The sequence below is a fragment of the Chiloscyllium plagiosum genome, chromosome 14, assembly GCF_004010195.1.
Source record: "Chiloscyllium plagiosum isolate BGI_BamShark_2017 chromosome 14, ASM401019v2, whole genome shotgun sequence".
Lineage (NCBI taxonomy): Eukaryota > Metazoa > Chordata > Chondrichthyes > Orectolobiformes > Hemiscylliidae > Chiloscyllium > Chiloscyllium plagiosum.
This window is the reverse complement of record NC_057723.1, coordinates 38,908,838-38,928,370: the sequence shown is the minus strand read 5'-3', so window position 1 is coordinate 38,928,370 and position 19,533 is coordinate 38,908,838. Positions and strand designations below refer to the sequence as shown.

At 41.0% G+C, this 19,533-nt stretch overlaps 1 protein-coding gene across 3 annotated transcripts in view; it reads left to right on the top strand.

The window, feature by feature from the left end:
• LOC122556657 (cysteine-rich and transmembrane domain-containing protein 1-like) overlaps positions 1-13,610 on the top strand; it is a 44,212-nt gene extending 30,602 nt beyond the window's left edge. For 2 of the 3 annotated variants that reach the window (XM_043703651.1, XM_043703650.1), the window contains one exon: positions 1,853-2,423. In XM_043703651.1, coding sequence (XP_043559586.1) covers positions 1,853-1,956 — 104 coding nt within the window. In that variant the 3' untranslated portion in view covers positions 1,957-2,423. Of the gene's footprint in view, positions 1-1,852; positions 2,424-13,587 lie in introns of those variants that run through there. The other variant, XM_043703652.1, reaches the window with a different exon arrangement.
• Positions 13,611-19,533: the final 5,923 nt, after the last annotated feature.

The following is a 19,533-nucleotide window of genomic DNA, read 5'->3' as shown; positions in this document are numbered from 1 at the left end:
AAGAACCACTCTCCTCTTTCTCTTTTCTCCCCGCCCCCTCCCCCCCCAACACTCATCTGAACTCCAGCAATAACTATCCTAGTCTCGTCAATCTCCTCAAATGTCAGTCCTGCCATCCCCAGAATCAGTGGTAAACCTTCACTGCACTCTCTTGGGAGCAGGAGCATCCTTCCTCAGAGCAGACCAAAACTGCACATGGTATTCTAGGTGTGGCCTCACTGAAGCCCTTTTTAACTGCAACAACATATCCCTGCTCCTGAACTCTCAACCTCTCGCAATGATGGCCATCATACCATTTGCTGCCTTTACTGTCTGCTGCACCTGCATATCCACTTTGTGACTGGTGCATAAGGACACCCAGATCCCGCTGCTCACTCCCCTCTCCCATTTTACAGCCATTCAGGTAGTAATCTGCCTTGTTTTTGCTTCCAAAGTGAATAACTTTGCATTTATCCAAAATATTCTGCATCTATCATTGATTCACCCAACCATGATCATGCTGAAGAATCTCTGCATCCTTGTCACCCTCCCACTCAACTTGGTACTATCTGCAAACTTGGATATGTTGCATTTTGTTCCCACATACACAATATATAAACTAAATGATTTGTATTGTTGGGGTCATAGCACCAATTGCTGTGGCACCCCACGAGTTACTGCTTGCCAATTTGAAAAGGACCCATTAATTCCTTCTTTGTTTCCTCTCTACCAACCAGTTTTCTATCCATCTCAATACACTTCCCCCTAATCCCATGCACTTTAATCTTGCACAATAATCTGTTACGTGGGACTTTGGACTTTCAGAAAGCGTTTGCCAAATATACCACATCAACTGGGTTACTCTTGTCAACTCTACCGACTTGCATCCTCATAGAATTCGAACAGATTTGTCATGCATGATTTCCCCTTCATAAATCCTGTCCGTCCCTGCCACTGCTTTCTAAATGCTCTGCTGTAAAGTCCTTGATAACGGATTTGAGATTTCTCCCCACTATCAATGTTAGACTTACTGGTCTGTAATTCCCTGGTTTCTCTCTACCTCCCTTTCTGAATATTCAAGTAACATTGGCTTCCCTTGAATCTGCAGGGACTCCTCCAGAGTCTATAGAATCCTGGAAGATGACCACCAATGCATCTACTATGAGCTACTTTCTTAAATACTAGTTTCAAACATATATACTGTGTATGCATAAACTACTTCCCCACTTAATTCAACTTGCTCAATCAGTATACTTTTCAATTCCTGTCTCCCTCTACTTATTTACCTAAAGTAAAATCTATGCTATTAATCACTCAATCCAGATGGGAATTGATTCACCATACTGAGTAAAGAAGGTCCAGATCTTGAATTCTTTATTGGACTTTTTTTTAGCAATTACATTGCATTAAATGTCATTTTGTTATGGAACTTCCTTTAAAACTTGTTCTCCATACTGCATTCCTTAATTTTGAAGATCTGTATCAGATCCAGCTCTGCCTTTATGATAAGACTTTCAGTATGAGCTTAGTCTTCACTGATGACTTGAACTTATCAACCTTGTATAGTATGGATACCTAACTCTGCATATACCAGGTGATCCAACCAAAATTATTATGCATGTTATTGTATAGGTGTTGATATTCATTCAATTCCTCCAGAAATGGAAAAAAAAACAATATCACACCCTGCCAATAAGGCAGCTTCTGTGGAGAAAGAAATGGTTTGTGGTTCAAGTCAATGAAATTTGATTTTCATTTTGGATTTCTACCACTTTTCACCCATTTTCACTTTTTTTCAGCTACATTTTTGATGTCTGAGAAGGTACAAGGTTCAGCCTAGGCTTATTTTCATCTAAACTATTTGTCATTGCAGTTTATGTTGTAGAAGATCGCAGAAGGGATGACACTGGAGATACATGCTTGACAGCATGTTGGACTGCCCTCTGCTGCTGTTGCCTTTGGGATATGTTGACCTAAAATCACAAACTGCATGGAAATTCCCCACATGCCAGATTTTTGCTGCTCGACCTTCAAATCGAAGCTCAAATACCAACTGCTATTTTTCCCAAAAGATGCCTGTTAAAGATTTCTGTTTGGTCACAATGCCACTAGCTTAGCAATTAAATGACTGGATGGCAAGTTCTGTAAGTGTGGTGCAATGTTTTATGATGGCCTGCCCAAATAATGAGCAAATGTTAATTTATGCAGAACCTTTTTTAAACGAGCTAAAATGTTCCAGAGGATTCACTTTGATACTGATGAAAATAAGTGTAACAACTTCTGTTTCTGACATATGTAAAATGGATCCTATATTGTGGAACTTGGAATTGCTAGAAATGGAAAGTAAAAATTGCTGATTTTAGTTATTCTATTGAAACTGTATATTCCACATTAAAGAGAACTTTTAAATGACTACTTATTGAATAAAGTGAATTTATGCATCAGTACTGTGTCTCTTGCTAGTTATGTGAATGAAGAATAACAATAAACATGAGCTAAACAAAGGCCATGAGAAATTGGAGCAGAACTGGCCATTGGCACTTGAGGCTGCTGTATCATTGAGTATGATTGTGGCTGACAGTCTTAGTTTATTCAAGACAGATTGCCACTCTGAAATGGATCATTCTAATTTACAACCCTTAAGCCCGTCTGTTTCTTCATTTTAGTCATAAATGGCCTTTCTGAAACTATATAAATCCATAGATCCAATCAGAAGAATTATCCACCAACATCCACTTCATGGAGCATCACCTGCATTTTTGCTCCAAGCCACTCACCATCTTGACATAAATATATTGCTGTTCCTTCAGTGTTGTTGGTTCAAAATCCTGCAATTCCCACTTTAAAAGGTTTGTGTCTACCTATGGTACATCGACTGCAGCATTTCAAGAGGGCAGTTTGCTATTGCCATCCAGGGCAATAAATGCTGTTACAACCAGTGATGTCTCCATCCTTTACTCAAATTTTTATGAATTCATTGCAATACGCTGACCAATCAGAACCATCCTACTAGTTCCAATTGAGACTGACAAGTAACTGTGCCTGCTGCATCTCAATGACTGGTCAACCAATCATTATCCCCTTCTTATGGTGTCGCTTTTATTAAAGTTTTTTTTGTCCTCGTTCTGATGAGTGCAAGATGAAAATCTCCAACTTCTTACCTCTGAGCAATGTGAAAGACCAGTGTCTTTATAAACAGTATTTGTTTTTCAAACTGCATGTTGACTTTGTGGTTTTATATATGAAGACCGTCTTGAAAAATCAATATTTTCTCAATTTCTAATGCTTTTCTGTTTTTCCTCATCATGGATGACCTTTATTCTTCTCGCATCTCTCACTCTAGATAACTTGCTCAACCTTTCAATATCCCTATGCATTCACTTTATCTTCCATACAACTTATGGTCTCGTTATATTAATCTTTTTTTTTTAAAGCAACCTTCAGGAATGTTGACAGTTGAAGTAGCTAAGACTTTACCCCTCAGCAACGTCTGGATTAGAGTACTACTACTGTGCCATTAGAACCCTTCCACTAGCTTTTAGTTCAGCTGCAAAACTTGGAAATATTACACACAGCTTCCTCATTTAAGTGATCATGCAGACTGAATAATTAAGATCCATTGCAGCACTCCAAATATGACAATCTGCTAACCTTATTGACCTTATTATCCTATTTTCTAACCATGATCAAATCTTCCATTCATGCTCATTACTCAATTCCATGAGCATTCTTATGCACAACTGGATATTATGCAAGATTTGAGCTCATGGAAGGTGTGCACAAGTTCAACATGGAAATTTTAGTGGCTGTGAAATTATTAAATCTGAGTGATTTTTTTTTTTGCCTGAAAGCATATAGTTACTGCTAATTAATGCTGTTCAGTGGCTGTTTGTGTAGTAAATGGATTCAAAACTAAGGCCAGTATATGTTCAATGTAGTCTGTACCTCTTAAAGGAGGTTTGGCTGGAATATTTGTTGAAAGTAATTGAAGTGAGGATAATAAAGTCACAAGAATGGCAGAAAGTGGGCTCCACAATTTTGACATTGCACTGGGGGTCTTTGTGCAGGAGATGGAGATTGAGGGCTATGTCATCTACCCACCTGGCTAGGAAATGAAATTGAGGGTATGAGATGTCCATGTGGAGTGATGGTCAATCATAAGGATTTAGTGCTGGGAATTTGGGCAAAGTGCCACAAAGAGTTCAATGACCTGAAATAATCTGGGTCAGTGAATTAAATGTAAACTATATCTTATTAACTGCATTTTATTTTCAGCCAATAATAGATGCACCACACTCCTATCATTCACCTATAAACCATCTCAAACATGACTCAAGTGTATGATCTACAGCTACACCTCACCCTTAATATTTAGCATTTCTACGAATTTTATGTTCACATCTTTCAGCTTGCATACATTGGCCATTCAGCTCAACTACAGATGTTTTGCATTTTCCTCCCTCTCCCTTTACAGGACAAGGTGATATGTAACCAAAAACAGCAAATGGGGGGGGGAATCAGGCAAGATTGCATATCTTTTTCCCTCAAAGAAATTGAGCCTGTCACCTGTGAAATGACTGTGGCCAGTGATAGAATGATCTTGATCAACTTATTCAGTAGGCTGATGAGTAGCAAATGGAGTTTAATGCAGACAAATGCAAGGTATTACATTTTGGCAAGACAAACCAGGAGTTACTTGGTAAGGCCCTGGCGACTGTTGTTGAACAGAGAGACAAAGGGGTGCAGGTACATAGTTCCTTGGAAGTGGTGTCCAAGTACACAAGTTGGCGAAGAAGAGTTTTTAAAGCATGTCCAAGAACAAATTCTATATCAGTATGTACAATGAGGGAGGAGATATTGCTGGATCAGATTCTGGAAATTAACTGGGTCAAGTTAATTATTATGTCACCATAGTCTTACCAGACCATGGGGCGGGGCTGCTCTGATATTAGAAAGAAGCAACAGGTGGTGATTTAACCTGAAGGCCACCAGACCTCATGCAAGGGAAGAGGCTGAGAAGGACAATATTTCATGATAACCTCAAACCAGTGATGAGAAATCAATCCATGCTGTTGGCATCACACTGCTCTGTAAACTAATGATCCAGCCTATCTAATCCTCTTATATGTCTCAATTAAGTTGCCATTCAACCTTCTTCTCTCTCATGAAAACAGCCTCATGTCCCTCAAGCCTTTCCTCATAAGACCTTCCTTCTGTACCAGGTAACATCCTAGTAAATCTCCTTGGAACCCTTTCCAAAGCTTCCACATCCTTCCTACAATGCGGTGAACAGAACTGTACACAATACTCCAAATGTAGCTGCATCAGAGTTTTGTACAGCTGCAGCATAATCTCATGGTTCCGAAACTTAATCCCTCTACCAATTAAAGCTAACACATGGTGTGCCTTCTTAACAGCCCTATCAAACCTGGGTGGCAACTTGCAAGAATCTATGTACCTGGACACCGAGATGTCTCTGCTCGTTTGCACTACCAAGAACTTTACCATTGGCCCAGTACTCTGCATTCCTGTTCCTCCTTCCAAAGTGAATCACCTCCACATTAAACTTCATTTGCCATCTATCAGGCCAACTCTGCAGCTTATTGATGTCTCTCTGTAATCTACAACATCCTTCATCACTATCCACAACTCTACCAACCTTAGTGTCATCTGCAAATTTACTAACCCATCCTTCTATGCCCTCATCCAAGTCATTTATATAAATGACATAAATAACAGTGGACCCAAAACAGATCCTTGCGGTACCCCACGAGTAACTGAACTCCAGGATGAATATTTCGCATCAACCACCACTCTCTGTCTTCTTTCAGCCAGTGAATTTCTGATCCAAACCGCTAAATCACCCTCAATCCCGTGCCTCCATATTTTGTGCAAAGGCCTACCATGGGGAACCTTATCAAACACTTTACTAAAATCCATACACATCAATTACTTCACTCTCATCCACCTGTTTGGTCACCTTCTCAAAGAACTCAATAAGGTTTATGAGGCACAACCTACCCTTTACAAAACTCTGTTGACTATCCCTAATCAATTTATTAATCTCTAGATGATTATAAATCCTACCTCCTATAACCCTTTCCAACACTTCAGCCGAAGTAAGGCTCACAGATCTATAATTTCTGGAGTTGTCTCTATTCCCCTTCTTGAACAACATTTGCTATCCTCCAGTCTTCTGGTACTATTCCTATCGACAATGACGACATAAAGATCAAAGCCAAAGACTCTGCAATCTCCTCCCTGGCTTCCCAGAGAATCCTAGGATAAATCCCATCCAGCCCAGAGGACTTATCTATTTTTTACACTTTCCAGATTTGCTAACACCTCCTCCCTATGCACTTCAATCCCATCTAGTCCAGTAGCCTGTATCTGAGTATTCTCCTTGACCACATTGTCTTTTTCTAGTGTGAATACTGATGAGAAGTATTCATTTAGCACTCCCCCCCCCCCCCCCCCATCTTCTCTGACTCCACGCACAACTTCTCACTACTATGCTTGATTGACCCTAATCTTACTCTAGTCATTCTTTTATTCCTGATATAGCTATAGAAAGCCTTAGAGTTTTCCTTCATACTATCCACCAATGACTTGTCATGTCCCCTCCTCACTCTTTTTAGCTCTCTCTTTAGGTCTTTCCAATGAGTTGATGGTTTCCGCCTTAACTATAAACTGGACAGCAGATTCCAGACCCCACCACTCTCTGGGTGAAATCTTTCCCTTATAACCCCTTTAATCCTTTTATCAATCAATTAAAATCTGTGCTCCCTGATAATTGACTTCTCCACGAGAGGAAACAGGTTTTTCCTGTCCACCATATCCAAGACCTATTGATAAAGAACTTTGGAATTTTCATCTTGAGAGGATGGTGAATGAATCCAGAACCCAGCTTTGAAGAGGAAATAAATTTGTATCATGATTTTCAAAGGGATAGCTCTTAATTAATGTGCAAATGGATTTGTTACTTAATTGGAGCCTGTGAGGAAAGGCAAGTAAGAAAAATACAGACAAGTGTGGACGTGATGTAAATTCACTGCAGCAGCAATTGCTGAGGCCCTCCTTGTTGCTGAAGCAAATTAGGTGGTTGCTGGTTGCCTTGATAGCCACAATGGTACATCAATAATGACTTGCCCCGAGGTAATTCAATGATAATGGTGAAATTCTTGCCCCACTCTACCTGTAAGACGATCTCTATCATGAACTGAATGGATTGTCTAATTATGAACATACAAGAAACAGTAGTATGCAACTTTTCATTAGAACATGAACTGACATCTGCAGCAGATCTTTGCAAGGAATCAGAAATGAAACATGGTCACAGAGACATTTTTGACCATACTGAAAATGGAGACCCAGTGCTATGAGATATTCAACAATGAGGATTCTAATGTTTATGAAGATCTGCCTGGAGAGTATGTCTCTGTCATCTCCAGGTAGCTGTATCTTAGTATATTCTTTTTTAATACACTGTATAGGTGATTTTCCTCTGCTCTGCATAGTTCCATACAGTTCGCCAATTTCTCAGGAACAAACCCAAACAAGCAGACAAAATGCATCCAAACACCCTAGCCACTCTCCCCTACATCAAAGACATCTCGGAAGTGACTGCCAGACCACTCATGGTAGTCTTGGCATCACGGTGGCCCACAAACCCACCAATACACTAAAATAGCAGCTAATGAATTTAAAAACCCTATACAGACAACAAGCAAAACTAATGTTGTTTGCAAAATTCTGTGCAAGAACTGTAACAAACACTACATTGGACAAACAGGCAGAAAACTAGCCACCAGGATACATGAACATCAACTAGCCACAAAACAACATGACCCTCTCTCACTAGTAACCTTACATTCAGATAACAAAGGACACCACTTCAACTGGGACAACGCATCTATCTAGGACAAGCCAAACAGAGACACGCACGAGAATTCCTAGAAGCATGGCATTCCAAGTGAAAATCTATCAATAAACACATTGACCCGGACCCCATTTTCCACCCCCGAGAAAAAGAACAGGAAATGACATCACCAACCCAAAGAAACCCAAACAAATAAATAGAAAGAAGAAATCATCAGCAGTGCTTCGTCCGGAGGCTCACTGAAGATGTTACCTAGTATGGTGACAAAACATCTGAAAATGAACCTTCCAACTCAGCAAGCAAACCTACATCCAGAACTTCAACCTGAGCTACAAATCTTCTCAAAACTTGTTTATGTATTATCTACAAAACCTTAAAGTGAAGTTTTCTGAGAGGATACTGTGAAATAATTCTCAAACTTTATGTTTGCAATGGTGGCTCAGTAGTTAGCACTGCTGCCAGCGACCTGGGTTTGATATTAGCTGCACATAACTGTCTGTGTGGAGTTTGCACATTCTCCGTATGACTATGTAGACTTCTGCCAGGTGCTCCAGTTCCCTTTCACAATCCAAAGATGTACAGGTTAGTGGATTGACTACGCTGAATTGTCTGTAGTGTCCAGGAATTGCAGGCTAAATGGTTTAGCTATGGAAAATGTAGGGTTATGGCAATTGGGTAGGGGGCTCAGGTGGGATGCCTATTGGAGGGTGGGTGCAGACTTGACGGATCAAATGGCCTCTTTCCACACTGTAAGGATTCTATGGAACAGAATAACTTTCCTTGACACACAAATTTCAATCTTAGTATAGGCTTTGGAATTCAGTTCTCAAACTAGATCAGGAAAAGGTACAAATACTTCAAATGAAAGATGAGTACCTATATATATTGTTGAAAGAGACCATTCATCACACAATGTAACATTTTATGATATTTGTCATAATATTACAATTTACAATGCTGACCTTATTTCAATAGCTTTTAAAGCCTCATTCCAGAATTCGTGTTCATCTCCTAGGAATGAATACTGCACTATGGGGAGTTGTCAGCTTTTACATGAAACATTAAACCTAGGCACTGCAGCAGGTGTAATGCATCCCATGATAGATGATTACCTGCTGTACTAGCAAACATTTATCACTTGAACAAAACAAGTTAATTTTATTACTCTTTGAGACCTTATGAAAAGTCCCAGAGCACAAGAGGCTGGGGTTTCAGGGTTGTTATCTGGAAGAGACCTACAGAGAACCTCCAGATCCCATGAAGTTTCATGTCATCAGTTGAAAGGAAATCTCCTGTTCATTATCACATGCCATCCTCCCTCAGCCATGAATCAGTATTCTTCATGTTGAACAACACTTGGAGGAAGCACTGAGGGTGGTAAGGGCACAAAATGTATTTTGGCTGGACAATTTTGATGCCCACCATTTAGTGTGGCTCAGCAGCAGCACTACTGAGCTGGTCAAGTCTGCAACAGGTGGTGACTGAAACAAGAGGGAAAAACATACTTCACCACATCCTTACCAATCTCCCAGCTGCAGATGTATCTGTCCATGACAGTATTGGTAAGAGTGACCACCACACAATCCTGATGGAGACAAAGTCCTGTCATCACATTGAGAATATCTTCCATCCTGTTGTATGGCACTACCACCGTGCTAAATGGACCAGACTGAACAGATCCAGCACTCATGGGGCATCCATGTGGCACTGAGTCAGCAACACCAGCATATCCTCTATTCAACCATTACCATTAAGCCAGAGGATCAGCTCTGCTTCAATGGAAGGGCTTATGCATGAAACATTGACCCTCCTGTTCCTCGGATGCTGCCTGACCTGCTGTGCTTTTCCAACACCACACTTTTCGACTTTGACTCTCCAATATTTGAGGTCCTCACTTTTTCTCAATGAAAAATGTGCCAGACATATCTAAAAATGAGGTATCAACCAAATGAAGTGAAGCCAACAAACAGGACTAGTCACAGGTAACGTGCCAGAGGACTGGAGGTTGGCTAACGTGGTGCCACTATTTAAGAAGGGTGGTAAGGACAAGCCAGGGAAGTATAGACCAGTGAGCCTGACGTCAATGGTGGGCATGTTGTTGGGAATCCTGAGGGACAGGATTTACATGTATTTGGAAAGACAAGGACTGATTAGGGAGCCAACATGATGGGATAATCAACACACATGGGAAATCATGTCTCAAGAACTTGATTGAGTTTTTTTAAAGAAGTAACAAAAAGGATTGTTACTCTGATGAGGGCAGAGTGGTAGACATGATTGATATAGACTTCAGTAATGGGTTCAACAAGGTTCCCCATGGGAGATTGGTTAGCAAGATTCGATCTCATGGAATACAGGGAGATCTAGCCACTTGGATACAGAACTGGCTCGAAGGTAGAAGACAGAGGATGGTGTTGGAAGGTTGTTTTCAGTCTGGAGGCCTGTGACCAGTGGAGTGCCACAAGGATCAGTGCTGAGTCCACTACTTTTCATCATTTATGTAAATAATTTGGATGTGAACATTGGTGGTATTGTTAATAAGTTTGCAGATTACACCAAAATTAGAAGTGTAGTGGAGAAAGAATGTTACCTCAGATTACAATAGAATTTGATCAGATGGGCCAATGGGAGTGGCAGATGGAGTTTAATATAGATAAATGCAAGGTGCTGCATTTTGGGAAAGCAAATCTTAGCAGGACTTATACACTTAATGGTAAGGTCCTAGGGAGTGTTGCTAAACAAAAAGAGACCTTGGAGTGCAGGTTCATAGCTCCTTGAAAGTAGAGTCACAGACAAATAGGATAGTGAAGACAGCATTTGGAATGCTTTCCTTTATTGATCAGAGTATTGAATATAGGAGTTGGGAGGTCATGTTGCGGCTGTACAGGACATTGGTTAGGTCACTTTTGGAATATTGTGTGCAATTCTGGTCTCCTTCCTATCTGAGGATGTTGTGAAACTTGAAAGGGTTCAGAAAAGATTTATAAGGCTGTTGCCAGGGTTGGAAGATTTCAGCTATAGGGAGAGGTTGGATAAGCTGGGGCCATTTTCCTGGAGCATCAGAGGTTGAGAGATGACCTTATAAAGGTTTATAAAATCATAAGGGGAATGGATAGGATAAATAGACAAAGCCTTTTCCCTGGGGTGGGGGAGTCCAGACTAGAGGGCATAGGTTTAGGGTGAGAGGGAAAAAAATTTTAAAAAGAGACCTAGAGGCAGAGGGTGGTACGTGTATGGAATGAGCTGCCAGAAGTAGTGGTGGAGGCTGGTACAATTGCAACATTTAAAAGGCATCTGGATGGGGAAATGACTAGGAAGGCTTTGGAGGGATATGGGCCTAATGCTGGCAAGTGGGGCTGGATTAGGTTGGGATATCTGGTTGCATGAACAAGTTGGACCGAAGGGTCTGGTTCTATGCTGTACATCTCTAGGACTACTTGCGTGCCAAACAGTATAACCAGCAAGTGATAGGCAGAGCCAAATGATCTCACAACCAATGGATCAGATCTAAACTCTGTAGATCTGCCACATCCAATCATGAATGGTGATGGACAATTAAACAACTCACTGGAGGAGGAGGATCTACAACTATCCCCATCCTCAATGATGGAAGAACCCAACACATCCATGGAAAAAATAAGGCTGAAGCATTTGCAGCAATCTTCAGCCAGAAGTGTCGAGTAGATGATCCATCGCAGACTCCTCCAGTGGTCTCCAACATTACAGATATAGCCAATTTAATTCACTCCACATAATATCAAGAAATTGTTGGAAACACTGGATACTGCAAAGACTACGGGTCTTGACAACATTCCAGCAGTAGGACTGAAGACTTGTACTCCAGAATTTGCCGCTCTTCCAGCTATGATTTTCCAGTACAGTTACAACATTGGTATCTACCCAGCAATGTGTAAAATTGCCCAAGTACATAAAAAACAGGACAAATCCAACCCAGCAAAATTACCGACCTATCAGTCTATTCTTGACCATAATTAAAGTAATGGAAGGTGTCATCAACAATACTATCAAGCAGCACCTGTTAAGCAACGACCAATTTGGGTTCTGCCAGGGGCACACAACTCTTGGTCGCATTACAGCAAAGAGCTGAATTCCAGAGGAAAGTGAGAGTGACAGCCTTTGACATCAAGACTGCATTCAACCAAGTGTGGCAACAAGGAGCTCTAGCAAAACTGGAATCAATAGGTATCTGCTGGTTGGAGTCATACCTGGCAGATAAGAAGATGATTGAGATTACTGGAGGTCAGCCACCTCAGCTCCAGGACACGTCTGCAGGAGTTCCTCCTTGGTCTGGCCTACAGGTGATTTCAAACCCACAGCAACCTGGTTGAATCTTTTTTTTTTAACCCCCACACTACCACCTAAGTGCGGTAGTGCTTATTTTTTTCCCCAGCACCCATGGTGTGTGTGTGCAGGTGTGAGACACAATGAAAGACACAAAGTGCACGAATCTTTATTACCTGGTTGAATCTTAACTGTTTATTGGCAATTAGTGATGGGGAATAAATGGCAGCCCAACCTTTGATGTCCACATCTCCTGAATGAATTTTTAAAAGGGAGGAATTTCTTTTCAGAGCGTAATGAATCTGAGGTATTCTTTACCACAGAGCGCTATGAAAGTTGGGTCATTAAGCGTATTCAAGGGCTGAGATAGACAGGGTTTTAATTAGGTAAAGGAATCAAGAATTGGGGGGAAAAGGCAGGAAAATGGCATTGAGGATTCTCAGGTCAACCATGGTCTTATCAAATTGCACAGCAGATTTGTTCAGCTGAATGGCCTACTTCTGCCGCTATAAGGCTATATAAACACAAATCTTCATTTATATCACGAGGGAGAACCAGCATAACATTTTTTCTTTTTTCCTTCATCTGACCTGCAACCTGTAAGTATCCATCAAAATACTTATCTAATTTACATTAGATGTCAGTTGAACACTGGAATTACCACAGATTTAGATGTTTTTTATTGTCACATGTACTTAGTACAGAAGTACAGTGAAAAGTGTACAATGTCATTACACATGGTGCCATTTTAGGTACAAAGGTACCTAAGTACAAAAACATAGATACAAAGTTAAAAGTTAAATATTACAAATCATCATAGTGTAAGTAGAAAAATTTTTAAAAAGTAATAGTTAACATAAAAGACTTAACATTAACTAGAAAATAAGGAAGTAAAGTTAAAATTTCTACGGTCTGCTTTGGGCATATTTAGATTGGCCAGAAGTCCATTAAGTGCACCATGCTACTGTCATGAATGCTGAATTTTATAAGACAGGTTTGGAAATGTACCTGGTGTTGGTTAGCTTAATTAGCTGGATGTCTGGCTCATGAGAGTGGCAGCCACAGAATGAGTTCAATTCCTGCACCAGCTGAGATTACCCTGAAGGTCCCACCTTCTTGACCTCTCCCGCTCTCCTGAGGCGTGGTGATCCTCAGGTTAAACCACCGCCAGTCGTCTCTCTCTCTCCCCCCCTCTAATGAGACAGCAGTCCTCTAGGATTATGGCAACTTTGCTTATCTTTATCTCAAAGTGAAATCGAGAATTTCAAACAAACACCTCAGCTCGGAAACATGTCATTACTATGGGGACAGAAAAACACAAAATTCGCTGAGGTGATGTGGCAGTATTAACATCATTGAAAATGTTGGTATAGCTGTTGTTTGTTATTAACGAAGAGCACTGCTCATAAATGTTTGATTTCTCAAAGTGAAATAGAGAATAGAAACAGAACAAACAGGATTCTTGAAGATGGAAGGAATGGGGAACGATCGACTGTACCTTGCTGCTGATAAATGGATCCAAAAAACTCAAACAGGGATTGGAGAACTCAAAGGACACTGGAGGTTTTGACTGGTACTGGCAAGCTGAGAGTGACTCAAGAACTGTTTTTGTAATAATATATCTTGGCCAGAAGCATGGCGCCTTATAAATGATTAAGATAAATATTGTAAAAGCTGATGATTCATTGAGTTTATTTTATATATGTTCTACTTTTTCACACCCTTCTCAATACTGAACTGTCTTTCTCAAGACTAAATTTAGTCTTACCACAAGCACTCAGGATCAAATTGCTATTTTTGGGACAGACCATGTAGATTCTTAACATTGTTATAACAATGTTAAGCTGTGTTACCATAAAAAGGAATTTTGACGAAACATCATGTTGCATGAATGAAATAAAACAACCTGTTCAACCAAATTTTTGACAACATTGTTAAAGTCCAGCTGTACTAATGAATTTTACATAAACATATCCTTGCAAGTCATGTTGATGTGGGGGAGTGAATATTAAGGAGGTTTTTTTGTAATTAAATGTTTTTTTTATTTCATCATAGTTTATTTATATTAGCTAATGTGTATCTATAAGATTTGACATTGTGCCAATTGTTACCTGCACATTACAGCATAACTCAAATATTTAAGATTAACATTTTCCCACAGTTCTGGGAGATTAAATGTAAAATAAGTGATTTATCCCAATTCAAGAGTTGTCTTTTTTTTGAAAAAGTGATGATCACTGTAGTTCAGCCTCAATGTATTTATTCTGACAGCTAACTGTGAATGTTAGCTATGTTCCAAGTTTCATTTGCAAAAGACAACTTACACACTTCCTCAAACTAAATTAGCTGGGTCCCAAATACTTGTGCAGTTATAAATATATCAAATATCCTTATCCACAGGCAACAGTATTGCAGAGAAATCTGATACTCTGTAATCAGAAACCCAAAACCTTTTTTAGAATCAAAATCATCCCCAATTTCTGGGGAGTGTAACTGTTTATATTCAATAACAAGAAAAAAAATAAACTTGACATTAATGCACATTGTTAATATTGTTAAAATATTCAATTTTTAGTTAACTTTTTTCCACAAATAAATAAACCCTCAATAAAATGTAAATGTGAAAATTGTCACAAAGTTTTTTATAAAAAGGAAATTACTTGGATTTACTTGATTCAGAACCTTGGTGTTATTTATATATTGCACAAACAAGGAAATTCATTTGCTTTGCACATTGGTAATTTAATTACTGTACTAGCATGATACAAATATCCATTTTCTTAGTTGAAATCAGCAATTTTTAAAGAATTGCAATAATCACGGATACACAACCTCCTATGGATCGGAATCATGTGTTTGTGTCTATTATTCCAAGATTGTGGAACGTATCACAGCAACAGCCCACTAAGCTCAGTTGCAGGGTTCACACTATATCTTCTTATGTCATACATTGCAACACAAACTCCCAACTATGGATTTTCCTCTCCACTGCATCTCAGCAAACTTCGTTCTAAAAGTCTCTTTGTCGATCAAACCCTTCACCTAATTCTTCTTTCCTGGTATACATCATAAGTAGCTATTGAAGCACTCAATTATTACACTTGAGATGTAGATAAATATTAAAAGAATTTAGGGAAAGAGTGATAAAAGAAAATTTGACACTATCATTCTGATATGGAGTCAGCACTTGCTTTGAGGACAGAAATTTTTATGGTACCTAAGGAAATGTAGCATTAAAAATCTCAGATTTGTTCTGTACAGTTTCAGTGGCAAACAATTACAAAATAAATAAATACATCTTACTAATTTGGATGATTATTCCTAGTCAGTGCTGTAACACCATTTTCTGGTCTAGGTGACATCACAAATGGGGAATTAACATTTTCAGTCAATGGAAGAAACCCACCCAAAATTCATTGTATAATTTTCCTTTTACTGAGTCACTATACGTCGTTTCATAATTTGCTGCTTTTATTTGAAGTTTCCAACATTTGGAAAAAATGTTTCCAATCACAATTTTATATTTTAGAGCTCTCAAAGGTCTTCATTGCCAGTGAAACACAAACTATTGCTTTGTTTGTAATATGTCTTTTTATCACTTAAGTGACTTGCTTGTGGAACATTTAACTTTTCGACAAGCCTCTTAATACTTTCATGTTTACTAGGGAAAACTGAGGAGATTACTAAGTAGTTTCATTGAAATGGTGGTATATTTAGTTTTGTCATTAACAATACAAAACTCTATGTTGCTGATCAGTCTCAAGTCTTTGAAAAGATATTGGTTTCCCAACATTTTATGACGAATGAGGGAAACATACGTTAGTGATCCAGAGTTAGTATCAAGGACACTTCAGTAAGATATGATTCAAAGTAACTGCAGAATAAGGTTTATTTTTGCTCTGGCACTCCTGTTTTTTTTTTGGTTTTTTTTCTTCTTTTTCTTTTTTTTCCCCCCACACTACCACCTAACTGCGGTAGTGCTTATTTTTTCCCCAGCACCCATGCTATGTGTGTGCAGGTGTGAGACACAGAGACACAAGGTGTACAAATCTTTATTCAATTTCCACCACCAGGAAGAAAGGAAACACCCAAGTGGCCAGTAACAAGCAGTGCCCTTCACAAAAGGCAATGCTGTGTGATCAAACAGTGAAGGAGAGGGCAGGGATTAAATCAAAATAGAGTTGGAGGGGGAAATAATGCACTCCACTCCCTATGGCTCCCAGCAGAGGATGAGGTTTTTAAGAAAATCAAAAAGGGAGTGCAAATGCCCACACCCAATATATACATGGTCCACGAACTCCACAGCGCCACAGAACAAGCAGTTGGGCTGGGAGTCCGTGAACCACCGCAATCTGCGGTTGCAGGGGACTGCTGCATGCAGCACCCTCCAACCCGGATCCCCGAGTGAAAGGGGGAGGACTCCCACGTAGAGAGCCCTCCACTGGGGATCCCCACCGCCCGGTGGCAAATGGGCACGCCAAGGCGTGTCGAGGACTCCCGCGTAGAGAGCCCTCCACTGGGGGTATCCCCACCACCAGGTGGCAAATGGGCACGCCAAGGTCTGTCCGGACGGTGGATGAGGGAGAAGAGGTGGACAGTGTGCAGCAGCAGTCGATACAGGGCCCGCCTTTTAACATCCTTAAAAGGGACAAAATGAAAATTCCGGAGGTGGCTCTGGTTGTGGGGCACAGGCTCCCGTGGGAGAATAAGGTTTATTTATTTATTTATTTATTTATTTTACCCGAGTGGCCAGTGACAAGCAGTACCCTTCCTCTCCTGATTATATATTTTTTCTTTTTTTGTTATTTAACCCCCACACTACCACCTAAGTGCGGTAGTGCTTATTTTTTCCCCAGCACCCAAAGTGTGTGTGTATACGTGGGAGACACAGTGAAAGACACAAAGTGCACGAATCTTTATTCAATTTCCACCACCAGGAAGATAGGAAAACACCCGAGTGGCCAGTGACAAGCAGTGCCCTTCACAAAAGGCAATGCTGTGTGATCAAACAGTGAAGGAGAGGGCAGGGATTAAATCAAAATACAGTTGGAGGGGGAAATAATGCACTCCACTCCCTATGGCTCCCACCTCTCCCTGAACAACTCCAGGGTGTTGGGGGAGACTGCGTGCTCCTTCTCCAAGGACACGCGGGCTCTAACGTAACCACGGAAGAGGGGCAGGCAGTCGGCCCTAACAACCTCCTCCACAGCCTGCTGCCTGGATCTGTTTATGGCCAGTTTGGCCAGGCCCAGGGGCAGACCCACGTGGAAGTCTTCAGACCTGCCCTCCCTCCTCCGTACCGGGTGCCCGAAGATCAGGAGCGTGGGACTGAAGTGCAACCAAAAGCAGAGGATGAGGTTTTTAAGAAAATCAAAAAGGGAGTGCAAATGCCCACACCCAATATACAAGCAGTTGGGCTGGGAGTCCATGAACCACTGCAATCTGCGGTTGCAGGGGACCGCTGCATGCAGCACCCTCCACCCCAAATCCCAGAGAGAAAGGGGGAGGACTCCTGCGTAGAGAGCCCTCCATTGGGGATCCCCATCACCCGGTGGCAAATGGGCACGCCAAGGCCTGTCCGGACGGTGGATGAGGGAGAAGAGGTGGACGATGTGCAGCAGCAGTTGATACAGGGCCCGCCTTTTTACATCCTTAAAAGGGACAAAATGAAAATTCCGGAGATGGCTCAGGTTGTGGGGCACAGGCTCCCGTGGGAGAATAAGGTTATTTATTTATTTATTTTACCCGAGTGGCCAGTGACAAGCAGTACCCTTCCTCTCCTGATTATATTTTTTTTCTTTTTTTGTTATTTAACCCCCACACTACCACCTAAGTGCGGTAGTGCTTATTTTTTCCCCAGCACCCATGGTGTGTGTGTATACGTGTGAGACACAGTGAAAGACACAAAGTGCACGAATCTTTATTCAATTTCCACCACCAGGAAGATAGGAAAACACCCGGGTGGCCAGTGACAAACACTGCCCTTCACATCAAAGGACAGTGCTATGTGATCAAAACAGTGAAGGGGAGGGTAGGGACTAAATCAAAATAGAATTGGAGGGAGAAATGATGCACTCCACTCCCTGCCGCGCCCACCTCTCCCTGAACAACTCCAGGGCGTTGGTCGACACCGCGTGCTCCTTCTCCAAGGACACCCGGGCCCTAACGTAACCGCGGAAGAGGGGGACATTTCTTTTTATATCTGTCAGCCAGGACTACCTGTTTGGACCAGGTTAGCAGCCCCCAATCAGGGAAATCATATTCTATGAGGTCCACTTGGCTAGCCTCATATCAATCACTACATTCTACAAGCCACTCACCATCCTGACTTGGAAATATATTGTCGTTCCTTCAATGTTACTGGATTAAAGTCCTGGAATTCCTTCCATAAGGACATTGTGAGTCAACCCACAGCAGGTGAACTGCAGCGGTTCAAGAAGACAGCTCACCACCATCTTCTCGAGGGCAAGTAGGGACATGCAATATATGTGTGCCCAGCCCCATACCCCCAGACCAGGTCTCCTCAGTAACATTCCCACCCCACCCCCATCATCATACCTGGACAAATATTCTCTGCATCCACCACTTTATTATCTTAAAGATCTTCATCAGGTCACCCTCAGGTTTCTACAGAAAGTCACATTTATTTGCCTTCCTAATTACTTGCAACACTTGCTAGCTCCTTGCTTTCCATGCACGACTCCCAGATTCCTCTTTGCTGGATATTTTTTGGAGTCTCCATTTAGTAATAGGTCGGCTTTTGATTCCTCTCTGCCAATGTAGGTGGTCTCTCAGTTTTCTAATTTAAACTCTGTCTGCAAAGTTTTCCCCACTCACTCAAACTATCCACAGCAAACTTTATGGGACCAGAAATGTGCCGGTTGGTCAGATACACTGGATTGTCGAGAGGTTACGTGTAACTGCAGTAAACCGTCACCAAGTGAGGCTTTGACACATCAACATCCCTCAAAAAAACTCCATGTAAAAACATCGACGCACATCCTAAAATCAATGTTAAAACATAGATTAAGTAATTGAAACATAATGCAGGGGTATACACATCACTGTTCTATGTTATATACAGCATAAATACTCAGACATTGCAGTGGATCGCAGTATTTGAGGTGTATAATTGTTGCCGGTTTATCAAGAGTGTAGTTGATAAGGATCCAGTTAAAACAAAGTTTGCTGTGGATATTTAGAGGCATGAGATGTCATCGTATTGAAACAATCAAGATTCTTATGGGGCTTAACAGGGAGATACAGAGAGGTTGTTTCCCCCAGTAGAAGAATGTCAGAGTAAGGAGTCACCTAGTTAGAACCAGGATGAGGAGAAATTCCTTCTCTCAGAGTCTGTAAGAGGGTTGTCAAGG